We start from the raw sequence: 19,845 nt of genomic DNA, 5'->3' as shown, positions 1-19,845 counted from the left end.
TCACTGGGTTCTCCCTTCTCCTTTGTCTACGTAGAAAAATAACAAGGAAAAAAAATCAGACAAATATTTAACAGGCCCTCAGAAGACAACAGATAGTCAAGACCTGAACAAAATAAGTTAATAGTTATCAAAATATTTTACAGCACCAATCTACATAAATTTAAATACCTTTCTTTGGAAACTCAACCTTTAGGGTCTTACAATACTCCCTTTGGAATATTCTCGGACAGCCTGTGAGGCAAAGCACCCAGAAGGTGGTCAGGGCCTGGCACAGAGGCCTGGATTGGCCGCCATGATGCCCTCCGCTAGCTGACCTAGCCTTCAGGCTGTTGCACTGGTTCCCTAATTTTCTGTAGTTCTGGGGATGGAGCCTGACGCCCTGCATATGCTACATGCTATCCTGTATTTCCAAGAACCTTCGAGAACAGCGGGGAGGACAGCGCCATCCGTTTGCCCAGCCTCTTTCCACCAGGCTTGTGTCAAGGGCCAGAGAGGAAAGGAAGCTGGGTCAAAGCATCATCATCTACACTGGCCTAAGACACTGGCCTTCCCCACCCCAGCGTCGGGGAGGGGGCTGGCTCTGAATGGTTCTAAAATGAGTATTCGCCAGCCATCTCATCATCCTTGGTTTGTCTACACAGAGTAAGGGAAAGAGCGCAGGCCCTGAGAGCCGAGGGGCACGGGGAGGGGAAATGCAGGCATACGCAGGGAGCCTACGGAAATCTCAGCACCAGCAGCAGACAAAGCCACCACAGCACGCGGAAAGACAGAGACCACAAGAGGAAGAGCAGCAGGACCCCAAGCCACGTCATGTGCAGACCTCACGCCGTGAGCCACAAGCTGATGGCACTCGGCAATTAGTTGGCTATTTTCCAAGGTAACATTAAGCCCCAACCTAATCTGGTGGAGTGATTCACAGTAAGCAACAGGAGGACTCCACAGCGCTCCTCAGATGTAAGAGGCCACACGGATCACATCAGAGGCCGGAAGAGCGCCACAGCCCCGGGACACTGAGCCAACACCTGTCTGAAGAACCTTAGAAGACCCAAGAGCCTGACTCAATCCTAATAATACGACCTCACGTTCCATGACTCAGGACAGTGAGGCCGGAGGCCAAGAGCAGCAGAAGCCGATGTGGGCCTGCCTGGGATGGGACTAGAGACTGTCCCCTGGTCCATGTGAGCAGAGCTGGCCTTCCCACCTCGACACCACCGATCCCTCTGGGGATCCCTCCCATCTTCTATGCTCACGACGAATGGCCCATGCCATGCTGGGGTCGGTCACAGTGTCACAGAGGCTGGGAAAGGGTGTGTGAACCCCAGGCGGGAAGTAGTAAGCTGAGATCAGTTCCTCCTCGTTGGGTACTCCGCGGTGGATCGGCAGGTGGGCTAGTCTTGCATTTTGTGGGCGGGAGGCCGTCCTGACCTGGGCTGACAGAGAGATGCTCGCTCAGGATCTGGAGTGTGTACATCAGCAATACCAGGGTGGTACCGGGAAGGGAGGCCTGCTTCCCGAGTAAGAGGAGAAGCGGGGGGGTGTTCCTTCTGCTGGGGCAGCAGCAGCAGCAAAGGGCCCAGCTGGCAGGGAGAAATGAGACCAGGGAGCTGTCCGGAAGTGACCAGGACCCCCATGAGCTGGCTGCAGGGCTGTCCGGCCAGGTTATGGCAGCTGTGGCTGAGGCTGCGGTCCAGCTCACGGCACCTTCGGTGACCTTGGGGATGTGAGCGGATCCTGTGGCGTGGGTGGAGAGAGTGGGAAGGTCCCGGGGCCTTTATGGGCACCCCTCAACCGCTGCCACCTCGGGGGGTGAGGCTTCGCGTCATTTGCACTGGTCCAAGTTGCTGTCGGGAGTCCTGGCCTGGCCAGCAGCCAGGGACGCCTCTTCGCTGTGCCGCAGCCCATAACCGAAGTAGATGGTGAAGCCTATGGGGAGAGAGGGGGGACGGAGGTGTGAAGGAAGCGGGCGGAGCTGCCAGACCTGGGCTGGCTTAGGAGTCACAGAGGGCTGCCCAGGCAGACTCCAACCCCAGGAGAGGAAACACAGGGCCCCAGAGAGGAGGTCAGCTGAAGTCCCTGTCCTGCGTCCCTCCCACGCTGGCCTCCCTGAGCAGTAAGGTGTTGGGCTCTTGTCTGCCACTAGGTGGCCTCAGAGTACCAGAGAGACACTGTTCCTTCTTCTAGCAGGTACTCTGCCTAGATTGGCCCGCTGGCTCTGGTTTTTCTACATAAGTAACCTTTAGACGGACGGACGATGACCAGGACATGTAGTGAGCGCAGGAGGCAGAGCCCTGGCCCGGCCTCCAGGACTCCCCACATCTGCACACCCACGAGGGACTGGGACCCCATGGCTCAGGGCCACCTGTGCAACCTACATAGGAATGCAGTCCTGCAGGGCTCAGCTGCCTGGAGTCCAGGGGTGACCTCACACTCTACAACCCAGGCACCTCTGCTCTGTAGGGATGTCGGGAATAGTCATTCCCCCCCCCCACCTCCGCCACCAAGAACCAGGTCACAGTGGGCTGTGGACAGCTCTCTAGATTGTAAAGCAAATGAGGACCTTTTCCTGGAATGTACGAAGAAAAGGCGTAAGGTGCTACTCAGGAGCTTCTACTCAGGGTCCCAGGGTTGGAAGGCATGGTAAGGGTGTGTGGCCCTAGGATACACATCAACGCTAGTGCCCCAGGCCATCAGCACCACAACCAGGCACTGAATGAAAAGGACTAAAACCAGCTCCAAGGTGAGATGCCTGAGGTGGGGGGATGGAGGGGAGGGTACACACCATCAGCCCCAGTGAAGGCTGGCCAGCACCCAAGCAGGCACCCCCAGACTAAACTGAACCCAGCCCCCAAGTTGCATCAAACCCTGGTGGTCTTCTGTCAAGAACAAGAGATCTGTCATCCTATGAAGAGCCTTCCACTTGGCAACACGCCCCACCACATGCTGCCTGCTGGCAGAGGTCCTCTGTAGGAGGTACTCATGCAGAAGTACTCTATGAGCCTAGAGCCCATACAGGCCAGGTGCTGGCCAAGCGGGGGCAACCGAGACTTTCGGTCTGGAGCAACCAGTGCTTTCTTAATAACTAGCCCTCAGACCTCACACTTGAAACTTCAAGATCAAGCCTGATGAGATAACTATCTTGGGCAACAGCCTATTAAAAAAATATCTAAAAAGGGAAGGAGGTCCCACAACACACCAGGAGTTCAACATTGTTCTAGAGCAAGCCACTGACCACTCATGTTTCTTCACGTTATCTAAGGTAAAAGGAGGCAGGGTCGGCAACATTGACTACCCGGCTAAGAAGCAGGAGGGAGAATGAGCAGCCACACGTGGTAGACTCCAGGAGAAGCTGGGACACCAAACGTGTGCCACTCAGCAAAAACCACGACCTCACGTACCTATCAGCATCCACACTGCAAACCGGACCCATGTGCCCTGATCCAGCTGCATCATGAGATAGACGTTCACGAAGATGCTCAAGACGGGAAGTATGGGGACAAAGGGTACCTGCAGAGACACGAGGCAGTATCAGATCTGACGAGGCGGCACACCCAACAGCCCGCTCCAAACAGAACTGCCCACACATTCCTCACCAGAGACTAGAAGAGGGAGGTCCATGTCATCCCCAAGGTTAAACTGTGTTATTATTATTTGAAAACTGCAGAGGCCTTGGCCACCTCCAATGCCAAGCAATGTGTGACATCAGGACATTTAATAAGAGGCCCTTGGAGACAAGGTGTGCCCGACTGAGGACCAGGGAGACAGAGGGGCTCCTGTTTCTAGAGACAGGCCCTGACTTGGCAAGACACTCTGTGCTCCGAGGGTCCCTGAGCTTAGTTGGCAAAAGCTACCCTTCTAAATTCCCAGGCCTGGCCGAGCCACAAAGGCTCGGCCTCTGCAGAAAAAACAGCGTCTGTGACCCATCAGTGTGTTCCCTACGGGCCTGCCAAGCTGCTCACCTTAAACGAGAGCTTGGTCTTGCTCTCAGGCTGCCTCCAGATGATGCCCGTCACCAGCATGCAGAGGAGGACCGAGCCTGTCATGAGAAAGACTGCCCACAACGTCCCTTCGGCCAGAGCCTCTCTTGCAAGTACAGCCACGATGCACACGATGATGATAAGAACAGCTAAGAGAGAGAAAAAGAAGAGCGGGGAGAACCCCCATATGTGTCATGTCTCTCCCCAAATCTCCCAGGAGACTGTGTCTGTGTCATGAACTAAATGAGGGTGAAAAGCTGGTATCACTCACCTCTCCCACCTGCTCCCCCATCCCAACCCTACTCTCATCCCTGTGGACCAGAAGCCACACAACACCAAGACGCCAGACTTCCAACCCCTTCCCAGGAAAAGGGGAGCTCTTACCTAGGAGGCTGGCTGACACATTCACAATCAGCCCCGAGAATTTGGATGGCTCCATATTCTTGGGGGAGAGTACGGTTTTCAGAGAAAACTTCTCGGCTACCGGTAAAAAGCCTGTCTGGGAATCACTGGCACTGACCAGCTCATTCTGGTCTACGTGATCTAACTCATCGGTGGTTCTGGCCATCTGGTATACCAGGTTAGGTTGTTCTGGCTGGTACCTGTAAAGATATGCCAAAGCATGAGTGCTGTTATCCACTTTTGTTCCCATACCCAGCTCCATATGGACGCTCACCACCTCCTCAAGCAACAGCACACATGGAGTGAACACATGTCCATGCAGGCAAAATACTCATACACATAAAATAATAAAACTAAATAAAATTGTGAGTGAATCTCTGTGAGTTCAAGGCCAGCCGGGTCTACAGAGTGAGGATTACACAGAGAAACCCTTTCTCGAAAAGCCAAAAGAAAAAGAAAAACAGAAAAGACACACATGTCCAGCGTGGTGGTGCACGCCTTTAATCCCAGCACTCAGGAAGCAGAGGCAGGCGGGTCTCTGTGAGTACAAGGCCAGCCTGGTTTACAAGTGAGTTCCAGGACAGCCAGGATTATACAGAGAAACCCTGTCCACCCCCTAAAAACGAAAGGACACACATACCAGTTTAACTTGTCAATGAGCCTTCAAAGATAAGGTGCCTGGGGCATGGGACATAAGTGGGTAGAATGGTGTAGTCTCTAGCAATACAAGAACCAAGGACAGGTCAAGTCCTTCCTACTTTGGGCCAACACTCAACCTTGGTGTCCTCACTTCGGAAGGAACAATGGGGGACAACTGGGAAGTGGTCCAGTTCTCTTGATCAAGGAAGTAGCTGTGGCCCTTGGCTGTGACAAGGCTCAGGCACTTCTCACCAAATCATTGTTGTCCAGAACTCCAAGTGAGGCCAAAGATAAGTAGTAACTTTCTGCAGGAAGCTGGAGAATCCTTGACTCCAGGCTGGCGGAAGGGTAAGCTCTGTCTGCATGACCTAACTAGATGGAGCTATTCTAAAACTCCAAGTGCCGTGGAGTACAGAGCCAGGCACAACCGTGGCTCTGAGAACTGAGCCCGTGGCAGCGCCGTGACTTCTAAGACGCGCGCTGCCTGCAGATGACGCATGTGTTTACATGAGGGTGGTTCCTTGCCTTCCCAACCAGACAAGTTCTTACCAGCTTTTGAAAGCAGAGTGCCTTTTGAATTGGTTTGCAGAGAACCAATTCCAAGCACAGGAAGAGCGTGCAGCAGGAGAAGTAGCTGTGTCTCCCACAGACCCACCTATGCGTGGTCATTTGGCCAATTAGGAAAGAAGGCAGAGCCCAAAGAACACGTTAGTGTTGAGCTTCTAGAACTGAACAGGGGTCCATGAACTTGTCTGAGCTGAGTCTGCAACGTCACCAGGGACCAGCCCAAGTTCTATGAAAATTGCGTGCTGGAAAAAAGAAGCTATTTGCCTTCTAAGAAGAAATACCTAAAAAGAAGGAAGCTCTGGCTGGGTAACAAACACTAGTCATTGTGAATACATGTTTCTCATGACAAATGCCACCTCTGACCACCCTGAGAGCAGATTTCTGTTCCTCCACGGCCAAGCAAAGATGGAGGCCAGGCGTGTGCTTTGGGAAGCTTTGGGTGGGTGAGACACCACGGCGCCAAGCTTCTGTAGTTCTAAAGCCAATTTCATGCTCCTACCCTCAAAAGATAATCAGAATCAAGTGTCCCTGAAAGCTACACCACACCGTGTGGTGGGACTCACTCCCAGGTGACAGAATAAGAAGGCTACAGAAGCATCACACCGACCTGCTCTCACGGGCTGTAGATTCTGCTGATGTAATCTGGGGCTAGAACTCAGGACAGGAGTTCCAGCAACTGGGCCAGCTGAAGTCCTTACCCTAAGCCTTCTAAATTTCAGATCCCTGACTCAGACCACTGCTGGGGCTGAAGACTTGTCTCTAACCTTCTAACATTTAGCTAGAGAAATAGAGGACATGACAGGAGGAACCAGCTCATGAGCAGAGGAGGGGGCGGGGGGGGGGGGCACACGGAAGAGCCGATAAGGGGCGGGGGTGGGGGGGTGGGGGGGCGGCAAGCACTGACCACATTCCACCTTCTACTCAGCAGCCCCCAACTGAGCTAATGTGGCCCGAAAATTACACCTTACAAACTTAAAAGCCATTTGTCAGAACTGTTAATACAGCCACAATGGGGCTGTTTGACGCTCGATGGTCATGGAACCCAGGAAAGCCATACATACCTTAACACCAACACACAGGCAGCCACCAAAGAGTAGGCCAGGAGAGTGCCAATGGACATGAGGTCTACCAGGTCCTTCAATTCAAAGAGGAAGGCCATCACAGCTGGGGAGAAGACAGACATCAGGGTTGCGAGTGGCCTCTGCCCCCTCCTATAGTTAGGACGACCACTCATCTGTAATCCGGGGTACTCCCAGCCCCACCCTCACTCAGCCTGTCCATGAGGGAGACACATTGCTCAGCTGAAGACAGGCTCAAGGTTGAAAGAGTTCTCAAGAAATAGTAGAAGTAATTAACATTAAAATTTGCACAGAGAGTACTTTCATTTATTTTATTATTATTATTTTTATAACCTTCCAAGCCAACCCAGCTAAGATTATATAGATAGTGAATGGAAGAGCCAGGATCTGCATCGGATTCTTGTAACTCTGACCCCACTGTGACTTCTGCCACATGTTGGCGATTCATGGACAGCCACATCCATGCGTCCAAATGTACATCTATCTTCCACCCATTCATCTTCCTCCATCTATCCATATTCACTCATCAGTATTCCATCCATCCATCTACCCAACCACCCATCTATCTATCTGTCCACCCATCCATCAGCCATCCACCAATCCATCTATCCACCAATCCATCTACCCATCTATCCATCCACCTATCCATCTATCCATCCATCTACCCACCCACCCACCCATCTATCCATCCATCCATCCACCCATCCATCCATCCATCCATCTACCCATCCATTCATCTATCTATCCATTCATCCATCTATCCATCCATCCATCTGCTCATATGTCTTTCTTCTATCTACTCCTTTATCCTCCATTCATTCTTCCACACACCTTCCTCCATCCATCCATACTCTATTCACACATGCATCTATTCATCCTTGTTCCATCCATCCATCCATCACTCATCCAGCTATTCATCCTCCTCCATCCATTCATCCTCTTCCATCCTCCATTCATCCATCCATCCATCCTCCATTCTCCATTCACCCAGCCAGGTAGCCAGCACTGTTCCAGAGTGTGCCAGTCACTAAGTTCTAGGTACCCAGTCTTAAAGAGGGCAGGCCACAGTGTCTGGCCTCCTAGCGTACCATCTAAAGATACCTGTATCATGAGAGACCAGTGATGGGAGGTCTGCTGCTCTGGGAAGACTCACCAGAGCTCCTCCTCTGGACAGGTGAGTAGGGAAAACAGCTGTCCTCACATGTGAAAGGTTCAATGTTATTCCTAAGTGGTACTATCCTGGTCACCAAGCCAAGCTTGCCAACCGGACACCCAACTCTGGCCTTTAGAAGAACTGAGCATACACGCTTGGGAGGTCCGTGTCAGTGAGAGCACTGGCCTAGTATATGCAAGATCTAGGTTCAATCTCCCATAGTATGATAAACATGTGTTTATGTAAAAATTCCCTGTCTGTCTATTTATGTCAGCGTATAATGCCAGTTTTTCCGTTTAAAAAATAATTTGGCAGGATCTACTTTGGGATATCTTCAAATCCCATGCAAATCAATACAAATTAAAGCAGGATCATGAAACTATCCGTTCCCCACAGACATCTCTGAAGCCCCATCAGATCAATGCAAGCCAAACAAATTTAAACTGACAATAAATAGTAAGATTAGAGAGCAGTGGAGGCCTTCAATATCATTGGAATGCTGTCCGACTGCACATGCCACACTCGCCTCGGTTCCTGCTCACAGAGAACCCCAAACTGCTATGTGTGAGGTGGTTTAAGAACAGCAAATATTAATCCCACCTAAGAGGAGAAAAATGGACAAATACTTGGTCTGGCAAGTGGTGTGTATTTTAAAGTCACCTGGAAGGTCACAGTTTGACCCCTTCTGTGAGCACAGCAAGGAATAATAAATAAATAATGCTAATAAAACTAGTACATCATTTGTTCATTGAAGATGGTCAATTATCAGCTGGGTGGCGGTGGGGTATGCCTTTAATCCCAGGGCTCAGGGGCAGAGACAGCCTAGTCTACAGAGTGAGTTCCAGGACAGCCAAGGCTACACAGCCCTGTCTCGAAAATTAAACCAAAATTAGATAGATCGATAGACAGACAGACAGACAGTAGACAGAGATGGTCAGTTGTCCTGCTAGTCACCATTTGACAAGACACTGAGATACAAACTGTGTTGTACCATCTGTCCCGATTGATCAAAAAAGACCCCAGTGCTGGTCAGATCCTGCAAGGACCTGCTTCTGACATGAACACAAACAGGAATCAAGAGCAGTTCTGCCTTCCTGGGTGTGACCGTGGGCCTCTCCAGGCCACCACTGCTCTAGCCAGACAGTGGGCTCTAACCTCAGTCATGAAAGGCAGAAATAACAGACTGCAGGACACATAGCAGTGTGTACACAGGCTTCCTTCAGCTCCCCCACACACCCCATCATACGGCTCAAAGGTCCTTTAGTTTACCAAGTTTATCTATCACAACTGTCCTCTTGGGGATGGACATGACTGCAGAAGAAACCCTCCTCTGCTCTTGGTCTACCACTATTTGAGGGCAAACAGCAAAACCCTATGTATGCCCCGTGGGAAAGAGATGGTACATGTTTGAAAAAAATGATTGTGAGGGACGTTCATGCTCCAGGGAATCTATAAGCTAAGATGCATGGACACTAGACTTGCTGGTGCGTACCCAGGAGTCCTTTTGGCTTGGGTTATGCAAGAGGCCGGCCTACCAAATTCTACACAAGGAAACACTCGTAGGCAGGAAAGGTAGACGGCTTTGAAGGGATGGTTGTGGGGGGGTTCTGACTACAGAGATCACAGGAAGAGTTAAACTCTAAGAACAATTCCATGCCATCTTCCGTAAGCTGCCTTCTTTGTCTTTTATCTAGGGCTGGAGAGACGGCTCAGCAGTTAAGAGCACTGGCTGCTCTTGCAGAGGACCCAAGTGCAGCTCCCAGCACCCACATGTTGGCTCACAACCATCTGTTAACTCCAGTTCTGGGGAACCTGATGCTCTCTTCTGGTCTCCACGGGCACCAGTCCCACACTGGGTGCACATACATACAGACAAAACACCCATACGCATAAAATAAATCTTAAAAAAAAAAAATTTAAATGTGGTTATCTTTTAGTGAACCGCATTCTGAGAGTAAAAAGCTGTAGTTTCAAAAGCTCTAATAAATGAGTTACAGCTTTTCACAGTTCACACAAACGAGTCCACTTCAAGATGCCTCCCTAGGAACGCTGATTTAGTTGTGCAAATAGCAGCATGGGAAACGAATTCCAATACTCACCAGCAATGGCGCCTGAGGTCACCGTAGCGATTACTGGTGTTTTGGTCCTCTCATGGACTCTGGCCAAATATTTAAACAGCAGTCCGTCTTCAGCCATGGCGTAGATAACTCGGGGCATGGGAAACATGGAGCCTAGGAGACTGGATGAGAAAAAGGCAAAACACATGAGTAAAAACATGTCACCGGCAAACAAGGCCTTAAAAGACCTCGCATGACCGCCACCAAGGAAAGGTACCCGCCCTCACCAAGATCCACTCCTCCATAGTGTCTGGCCCCCAGGAGTAGAGGACCGAGTGCCTCACAAAGCTCACACTGAAGGTGTCAGACCAATGAAAAGAATAGAGGCTTCTAACACAAAGGAGCAGGCAGTCCAGGGGCAACACCCGTGACCGGGCTCTCGCATTTACGTCTGTAATCGTTCTGGCTGAGGTAGATCATTAGCAGACCGTTTCTGTTTACACAAGCTGGTGGGGAAGCACTGTGCGTGTGTGCGTGCGTGCGTGCGTGCGTGCGTGTGTGTGTGTGTGTGTGTGTGTGTGTGTTTGTGCGCGCGCGCACGCGCACACATGCGAGCATGTGCATGAGTGTGTGTGTATGTGCTTATGTGTGTTGCGCACAGGTATACATGTGTATGTATGTGCCTGTGTGTGCGTGCGCGCGCGCATGCATGTGTGTTGGGGTTGGGAGGTTAGGTGTCACATTAAAAGGCTCCTTTGCTCAAAGGAGCATCTGCCTTACAGTCAAACTAAAGGCCAAAAATAGAGCAAAGAGGGAACCCGGTTCAGAGGTCAAAGTCAGGAGCAGGAAGTCATTTCCTTGCCCAGCATCATGTGCAAAAGTTGGCCTCAGTTCTTCACAAAAGTACGGTGTTAACCTGGTTTCACTTTCTGGGGTCTTTTACCGACATCAACTACAGTACGAAGAGATTAGATGGAAACTTCCGGAAATATGCAACTGATAGTTTTACCTTTCTCTAATGTCAGTACAATAATGCTTCTATGATACCCTTAGCCACCGGTGTCAATCTCACGATGCCAAATTTATACAGGGTTTTTGGAACGATCTATTGTTTCAGGAATCCCCTGGAAGGCTCCGACGGTAGTTCCCCGTGGACAGAGGGGAACATCTGTGTTACTAACAACGTGTGTTAGAGCAACGGAACGCATGAGCCACGTCATTGGCACTGGGGTGCTGGGGCTGATACACAGAAGCCCCACCACCGGCGCTGGGGTGCTGGGGTTGGGAGCCCTCAGGAAGCTGTCCTCACCTGGCGGAAAGTGCACAGAGGGAGCCGACAGCCACCGCGTACTTGGCTCCTTCCCAGTCACTGTACTTGAAGGCGCCGGGCAGTGGGCTGTCGATGTCCAGGCAGGAGTAAGGCATCATGAGCGTGAGGGCTGCCGACACCCCGAAGTAAGCTACGAAGCAGATGAGGAGGGACGCCACGATGCCCACGGGGATGGCCTTCTGGGGGTTCTTGACTTCTTCCCCTAGAAGCAGCAGGTGTCAGTCAGGGAGAGGAAGAGCGAGAGCAAGAGGCACCCCATCCTTCACATGATCCCACTAAAGCACAGGCCCCACAGGGCTCGGCCTGCAGGACCTGAGGTCTCCTGACCTTCCTGAGACAGAGCAGGGCTCTAGGTAACACCCACCACACAACCAGAGCCAGGGAGGGTGTTCCCGACCTTTCTATCACAGTTCAGCTAAGGGAGAGGCTTGTTTCCTTTGGCTGAGAAAAGCTGAGAGGCTCAAGGGAGCCTGACCAACACTGCGATTACAAGGGCCTGGATGTGCAGATAGGAAATCAGGCTGCAGGCACACGGTCATTGTTCTTCTCTAATGACACATGTTAACGATGTCATTTCCTGTCAGGCCCTGCTCCTGGGGGATGGAGGAAGGCCACAGAGAGTGAGAGGAGACCAGCAGGAAACGCCAAAGCGACAGAGTTACTCCTGGGGGACCAGAGCGGCCAGTAGAATGTGCTGCCACAGGAAAGGAATGACTGCCAGTGGCTGCGGGGGAGGGAGCAGGGCCTCGCGGGAGGAGGAGGAGTCCACATACCTGTGGTGGCGATGCAGTCAAAGCCCACGAAGGCATAGAAGCAGGTCGCTGCCCCTGACAGGACGCCAGAGAATCCAAAGGGCATGAACCCGCCCTCACCGTGTTTCAGGTTTGTGTCACTGGGAAAAAAAAAAAGAAAATGAAAACAGCAAAGCTTAGAACACCTGCTGGAGTTGCATTCTGGGGACAGCGCTGCTCTGAAGGACACGCACAGGGCGTAAGTCTCTCAGGCCACAGTCCCCAGGCCTCCAGTGAGGGCACTCAAGAGGGCAGCAGGCCTCGCGGGCCCAGGGCCCCAGTGGCACACACTAGTAACGCTTCCCGAAGCATTTTCTCAGACAGAGACCTAGAGGCAGGATCTAACGGAACACCGGCAAATTTCAACCCCGTGTCTGGTCTCTTCCCATTCTTCTCCCCAGGAAATCATCAGCTGGGTACACTCTCTCTGACCCAGGCCCTGGAGGCCCCAGGAGCTTAAATCTAAAAACAGGTCTTTCTAAAGAAGTTAAGGTTTACACAAGTGAACTGTCTTGTTTTGTTTTTAGCTAAGCGCAGCACAGCATTCCTTAAGCACCCATGTATTGGGGGGTTAGTGTGGCTGCTGGTAAAGTGTGGGTGTCGCCTCTGAAGGCTTGTTTTGCAGAAGAACCAGGCAGGCAGGAGCCCCCCGGAAGTGACAGCCTGGACTTATAAAGAAGAACCAAGTCCAATTATTCAAGGAGAGGGGAGAAGCCTGGACTCCCAGAAGAGAGCCAAGGGCTAGTCATGCAGCCGGTGGAGATATCTAACCAAAGAGGAAGGGCTTTGGACGGCTTGCTGAAGAGCAGGCAAAGGCAAGCCCCCCCCCCCATGCCCTGACTACAGTGAGGGGCTCACACAGCCTTCCGAAACTGACAGAATCAGCACAGAACCCACGGGCAAGGATAAACCGGTCCACAGAGGGCCTGCCACACCTCTCCTCAGACCCCACGGGACACACGAAGTCAGGCCGCCAGGTTCCCGCTCTGACTCCCGTCAAGGATGAACTGTGAACCTGGAAGTGTAAAACCAAACAAGCCCTTTCCTCCCTGAGTTGCTTTTAGTCAGAGTTTTATCACAGCCACGGAGAAGCAATCGGGAGATCTCCAGCGTGACTGCCGGAGGAGGTCCCCCAAGTGATGGGAAGGAGATGTGGGCCGGTGACCGAGGGACAAGCGACTTGACCCGTGACCACACAGGGTTATGCGAGAAATGGAGATCTACAGCTGGAAGAGGACATTTTATTCAAAATGCATGAATAAATTAAATACGGCCATTTACAGACTTTAATAAAATGGAAGTGCCAGCCAGGCTCCAGGCCTGTAAAGCTCTGATCCTAAAGTGGCAGTCTCCTGCGGCGCAGCAGGCCCTCTGGTCTTCAGATGGACTTAAGGCCCCACCCAGGCAACAACACATGTCGCCTTGTCTGAGTGCTGTCTAAACCATCCCCCTAAGGCGGCCAGGGCAAGAACGACTGGGAAACGCAATTCCTGCCGCTAGCCCATGCGATCTGCAAGGACAAACCTCAACCTCAACTGAGCACCAGGAAACAAGAAAAGGCCTGTGTCTCGCTCCTGCCTGCAAACAGCAGCCAGTGAAATGCCACCTCCGGGGTTCCCAGAGTCTACTGTGGAACTCCAAAGCGTGTTTCGAGCTGGCTTCACCCCACCTTAAATTCACGTGGACCAATAAACCTGGCGTGAGTATAACCACCTCCAGAATGTTTGGGAACGAGGCTGTAAAAGGCCCTCGTTTCTCCATGCTAGAATTTAGGAAAGGAAAAGATACTTGTATTGAACTGATCATTCCAGGACAGTAGTACTAGGGAGTCCTGTGTATTCCATTCAACATTTTCTTGTTTCCATCGCAGTAGTAATACAGGCCAGACATCTGGTCTGCTGCCAGTGACCAATGTGGTATGTGTGACTGCTCAGACCCCCAGCATGGGACGGCACTTCTCAGCCTCCCCTGGAGCTACTCACTGGATTCTGGTGGAGGGACTAAAGATGGGGATAGAGGGGTGTGGATGGGCTGGGCTGGGGATGCGGAGGAGGTGTTCCATGTTCCAGGCCAATCTTCAGACACCCTGGGCAGACCCTGTCTGTTCCTTATTCTAGTTCCCTCCCCTTCTGGAAACATCTGGGGTATGTTTGCACACCCAGTCCACCGCTAACCAGACACGAGGCCAACAAAAGTTGTCATCAGGCAGGACAGGACAGATGAAGACATCTGGGGTTCCAAGATGGCCAGCCTCTACCGTACAAAAGCCACTACAAAAGCCACTGTGTCTCACAAAGATCCCTTCATCATAGCAATTTAAGCGTTGGCCTTAATGAAAATGGAAGCACAGATTCTACCACTTCACAACTTCCATTGCGTGTCCCGAGACACCAAGGTTCACCTGAAAATTTGACCAAGAAGATTAAAGTGACATTATAATGATTTGGCTTCCTTTCCTAAGTAATTGGAACCTGCTGAGGACACTGTAGGAGAAGCGTGGCGGCACATGCCTTTAGTCCCAGCACTTGGGAGGCAAAAGCAGGTGGGTCTCTGTGAGTTGGCGGCCAGTCAGATCTATATAGTAAGTAAATACACTAATCAATTAATTTTTAAAAATAAAATTCCTAAGCTACTTCACTGGAAAAAAAACAAAGCAAAACAAAGCACTTTAACAAAATGAGTTAAAATCACGTAATATTTAAAAGGCATATGTTATCCCATGAACTGTTTCACCCGATACCTGTATGTGATCCGAAATGCCAAATATGGAGAACTGTCCCATGCCAAAGGGACACACAAAATCAACTCACTTGTTCCCACAGAGAGGGCTAGATCTATTCAAGAAGTCCTCCTCCGTCAGCTGCCAGTTTTTAATGGACCCTTTCACGAATCCTGACACCATGATGAAGCACAGAACCAGAACGTTAATGCAGGTGAATATTTTGTTGACCATGGCTGATTCTTTCACACCAAGAGTTAACAATCCTAAGAGAAGGCATGGACAGAAAATCAGGTAGAAATGTTAGCCATATACCATACCCCAGTTTCGTTCATTCAGGAGTGGGACAAAAGATGCGGGGGGGGGGAGGAAGAAACCCATGGGCATGGGACCTCCAAAGACCTGTCTGTCACTCTAGGAGCAGAGATCTAAGCAACCAGACAGTGGGGGGCTCCCATTCTTAGGGATTTCAGGATGCTCTGTGGTGCACTAAAGACCTGCAGAAGACTGGGCCGTGGCGGTCAGTCTTGCAGGAAGAGCGAGCCCTTGGTGGAGGACGGGCCGAGCCTTGATCCATGAACCAAGTAGGAGAAAGAAACTACAGGGCAGCTAGAGGGAATTTATCTTCTCTGAGGAAATGCCGCTTGGGTCAGTTTCTTGGGAGAATGAGCGGTTTCTGGATGAGGAATGATGCGGGTTTACTTGGCGACACTGGTCATGGTGGTAGTGATAATTCTTTGTGTTCTAGGAGCTGGTAGCATATATGGTCCCTCCTCATATTTAGTACACACAAAACAGTGTTGAAGTTTGACCAGTTCTAGCTCATAAAATCGCAGTAGAACAAGACATAATAATCAAGGAACAGAGTACAGGAACCCCAAAACTGCACTATCTCCAAGACATCCTCACAGCCTTGGGACTCCCACACAGTTTGGAATTTTAAGTCTCTCTCTCTCTCTCTCTCTCTCTCTCTCTCTCTCTCTCTCTCTCTCTCTCTCTCTCTCTCTCTCTCTCACACACACACACACACACACACACACACACACACACACACACACACAGATGGCTCAGTCTCACGCTCCCATCATGACATTCTGCCACACCACAGGCCTGAAGTCCCAGGGCAGAGTGACCACAAACTGAAGCCTCCAACACTGAGCCTCAATAAACCCTTTTTCTTGATACGGTGTGAACTCAGGCATTTGCTACAGTGATAGAGAATCAGGAAACACGTGGCTAACACACAGCAGACCTGAAAGGGGGACCAGTGTCACCCAGGAACCAGCCAGTAGGATCCAAGATCACAGCTTTCCCAGGGGCTACTTCTACTCCACACCTCAGATGAATTCTGAAATACTGATCAAGTAACTAACCAGAGGGAAGACGCCACTATGCTCCAATGTATTGCTTTCTCTAGTGTCCTTCCTCTCGTCTTTATGAAAGTAAAAATCTAACTGTGGTCGCACAAACATATGTTCTGATACATGTTTCTGTCAGCTGGACCAAAAATACTGCCAGAGCTGGCCTGGGTGAGATGACTTCAATTACACAGCGTGAAAGGAGAGTTATGTTGCTTTCAGCCAAGACTTTGTAACTTCTCATGTGCGGAAGCTCCGTGTGTGTCTAGTAAATGCTCTGTGGGGAAAGACGTTCATCGGGGCACCAGAGACACAGACCAGTGGCCCTAACCAGAAACTGCCATCGGCTGCGTCCTGCAGGGCTTGGAATTTTCAAATTCTGCAGCCACAACTTAGGTACTGAAAGGGTGTTCTTGTGGTTGTGAAGCGTAAGTAAAACCACCCGCGGCGCCTTAGAAAGCCCAGGCACACGTTCCTCTTCCAGAGGGAGCTCACTGCCCCACATTTTCCTGGCAGACAAACTACTAGTTTCTTATCCAAATGGTCATCCACTGAGTCGAGAGAACAAAGAAGCTTCAGTGCTAACAAAACCTCACCTGAGACTCTCTCTTTTAACTAAATATCACAGACCTCAGCAGCTGGCACTCAGGCCAGCCCTGGGATGATCTGTAAGTAACCACTGGGACAGGGAGAAAACAAAATTGTCTATATACATTCCAAGAAACGAAAGAAATGGGGGAGAGTCACCAAAGAGACAAGGCAAGAAGGCAAGAGGGGCTGGGGGACTTGCTTGGTCGTAACAGTGCTGGCCAGGTACGATGAGGCTGTCGGTTCAATCCCCAGTACCACCAGTAAAGGGATGGACAAATCAATACATGTAAGAAACAATGTAATCTTACAACCCACTGCCCCAACACAACCTTCTTGTCAAAATGGGGCCTTACCTGTTAAGATGAGAATTATAATCACAGCCAATATGTCAGGGTTTTGGGCCAGCACCCCAGGGGCATTCAGGGCCATGTGATGCCGTGAGAACTCTCCAATGGGTTTGCCTATCAGCTCGTCAAAAGTCCCACTCCAGGCTCTCGCCACACTTGACGTACCTGTCACAAAACACACCACGGTGACAGAGAACGGTGGTTAGCAGAGGGCCCCCTCGTCAAGTTCGAAGTCATAGCACCCACGCAGGGCCACGGAGAGCATGCCGCCACCTAGCGGTGGAAGCTGAGCCCCAGTCCATGCTACAACCGGAGGGGTGGTTGATCAGTATATGTGAAGCCAAACGCTACCTGGGGCTGCTAGCAAGAAGTACATTTTATCCTCAACCAAGATCGATACCATGTGTTTCAGGGCTGTGTGTGTGCATGTGTGTGTGTTACACTGATACACAAGAGTAAATCTTGATCATAAATTGAAACTTTGGATTTTTTTCAACTCTGTGTTAATACAGCGATGGCAATGTGCATTCGGTAGAAGTTGCACTTTGAATTTTTTTTAAAGGTTTATTTATTTATTAAGTATACAATATTCTGCCTGCATGTCTGCCTGCATGCCAGAAAAGGGCACTGGATCTCATTACAGATGGTTGTGAGCCACCACGTGGTTGCTGGGAATTGAACTCAGGACCTCGGGCAGAGCAGTCAATGCTCTTAACCTGTGAGCCATCTCTCCTGCCCCGCATCTGAATTTTTATCTTTTTTTTTTTTAATTTATTTATTTATTATGCATACAGTGTTCTGCCTGCACATATCCCTGCAGGCCAGAAGAGGGCACCAGATCTCATTACAGATGGTTGTGAGCCACCATGTGGTTGCTGGGAATTGAACTCAGGACCTTTGGAAGAACAAGCAGTGCTCTTAACCTCTGAGCCATCTCTCGAGCCCTGAATTTTTATCTTTTAAGGGTCCAGCAATATTTCATTTGTAGCAATGCTGGAGAGCATCAATGACCAGTCAGCCCTGCCCACGAGGGACATGAGTGGGACTCTGAGCCTAGGTAGAGCATTGGTAGGTTGGGTGGACGGCCTGCACTTTGGATTGCCTGTATTTGTATTTTCCAGGGGAGCGTTGATTGTCTGACAGGGTCTTGACCTACAGCCTAGGCTGGCCTCAAATTTGCCATCCTCCTCCCAAGTGCTGAAATCTCAAGAGTATACCACACCACATTCATTTTGATACTTTTGTTGTATGATGTAATTAGTATGTAACTCTGAAGCATCTGTATGTTCAATTAAAACACACAACATACGTGTATGAGCATAAATGTGGTGTGTGTGTGTGTGTACGTGTGTACCACAATAAAAAAACTTACAAATAGATAACTGCCCTTACCAACTGATGCATTCTGACAGCATTTACTCAATTCTCAGTTGAGTTTGATTTACTCAAAGGGCAAATACTGACAAGTCAGGAAATTGACTTTAAGTGCATTCTTGGGATGGGTAACTGGTCAGTCCGGTAAACACTGCTTAGGAGGTCTCCCTCTCCCATGAAGAGCTGGATGGCTCTTGGCAGCAGGGAAAATGGTATCCACGCCCTAAGAACTCATCTCTAAGGTGATCTACAAGTGGACCGACACCATCTCAGGGCCAAACCTACCACTCAACCCTGATCATCCAGCCTGCCACTTTGTACCTTAACCCAGGGACCACGGTACCTCCCCAGAGTGCAGGACCATGGTGAAGGCGCCAGCTCACCTCCATGCGCCAGTCCCAAGTGCCCCAGCTACAGAGAGTGAGGGGCTGCACCCCAGCAGCCGCAGTACTGGCTGCTCCCTCCCCCCCCCCTTTCTCCTTTCATTCTGAAGACGCCCGCTGCCTCTCTAGTGCTGTCAAGAAAGGACACTGGCATTTTCATTTCATTTCAGAGGGCCTCGTCCGTGACTAGGGTCTGAATTTTCCATAGACTGCAGAGGGATCCACACCAGGATTCAACTTCATTATTTGCTCTCATGCTAAGTGTTTTCCCAACAACTCAAAAATCGAGCGTCACTTCTCATCCAGCTCTTAGGACGGGCGGTGGTGGCGCACGCCTTTAATCCCAGCACTCGGGAGGCAGAGCCAGGCGGATCTCTGTGAGTTCGAGGCCAGCCTGGGCTACCAAGTGAGCTCCAGGAAAGGCGCAAAGCTACACAGAGAAACCCTGTCTCGAAAAACCAAAAAAAAAAAAAAAAGGAATTCTGTCCACGAAGGCCACGAGCCTCATGGAGAAAAATGGTCTGCCTGCCCCCGTGTGCTTCAAGCGGCCAGCCAGCTTGCTGCAGAGACGTTCCAAACCCCACCCTGCTGGACACCCAGCCTTCTTCCCGGCCACGCTGTTCCCATTTCAGAATCACGGCTTTAAAATGCAGAAACATACATTTTTTTTAAAACCTGAAAAACTCTCCTTCCTCAGTAGCTAAGGCTGGGTTTAGATTCCCAGATCGTCTTCGTGAGTCTTACACAGGCAAGTAGCCCTCTGGGGAAGCCGATTATTTTGTTGGTCTAACAGCAGCAAACCCTGCTTTAATCTGACTGTTATTTTACGCCCAGGTAAACTGACTGGGAACGTGACAGCCCACTGACAGAAGCTACGTTCCCACCGAGAAGGGCTGGTATGTGAGAGTCATCTGTGGTTACAAGTCTGAAGGCTGCACAGGAAAAGACAAATTATGAATTTCACATTAGAACCATCAGGGGAGGCTCTGCTGCCTCGCTCACTCCGTAGCTGCTGGGGGAGAGAAGGACCACGTCCTGGACGCCCGAGCCTCTGCCTGAGAGCCTAAGCAAGCAGCTACGG

The 19,845-nt window shown here is 50.6% G+C and overlaps 1 protein-coding gene across 4 annotated transcripts in view; it reads right to left on the bottom strand.

Moving 5' to 3' along the window:
• The window catches only part of Slc7a1 (solute carrier family 7 member 1), a 71,571-nt gene continuing 51,726 nt past the window's right edge, over positions 1-19,845 (bottom strand). For all 4 annotated transcript variants that reach the window (XM_006979618.4, XM_042267656.2, XM_076560460.1 and 1 more), the window contains 10 exons: positions 17,014-17,172; positions 14,803-14,977; positions 11,975-12,093; positions 11,181-11,403; positions 9,914-10,053; positions 6,644-6,746; positions 4,359-4,576; positions 3,957-4,123; positions 3,396-3,504; positions 1-1,923 (listed from right to left, as the gene is read on the bottom strand). In XM_006979618.4, coding sequence (XP_006979680.1) covers positions 1,820-1,923; positions 3,396-3,504; positions 3,957-4,123; positions 4,359-4,576; positions 6,644-6,746; positions 9,914-10,053; positions 11,181-11,403; positions 11,975-12,093; positions 14,803-14,977; positions 17,014-17,172 — 1,517 coding nt within the window. In that variant the 3' untranslated portion in view covers positions 1-1,819. The remainder of the gene's footprint in view (positions 1,924-3,395; positions 3,505-3,956; positions 4,124-4,358; positions 4,577-6,643; positions 6,747-9,913; positions 10,054-11,180; positions 11,404-11,974; positions 12,094-14,802; positions 14,978-17,013; positions 17,173-19,845) is intronic.

The sequence above is a fragment of the Peromyscus maniculatus genome, chromosome 23, assembly GCF_049852395.1.
Source record: "Peromyscus maniculatus bairdii isolate BWxNUB_F1_BW_parent chromosome 23, HU_Pman_BW_mat_3.1, whole genome shotgun sequence".
In the NCBI taxonomy this organism is placed as follows: Eukaryota; Metazoa; Chordata; class Mammalia; order Rodentia; family Cricetidae; genus Peromyscus; species Peromyscus maniculatus.
The sequence above is the reverse complement of the archived record's forward strand: the minus strand, read 5'-3'. Positions and strand labels throughout refer to the sequence as shown.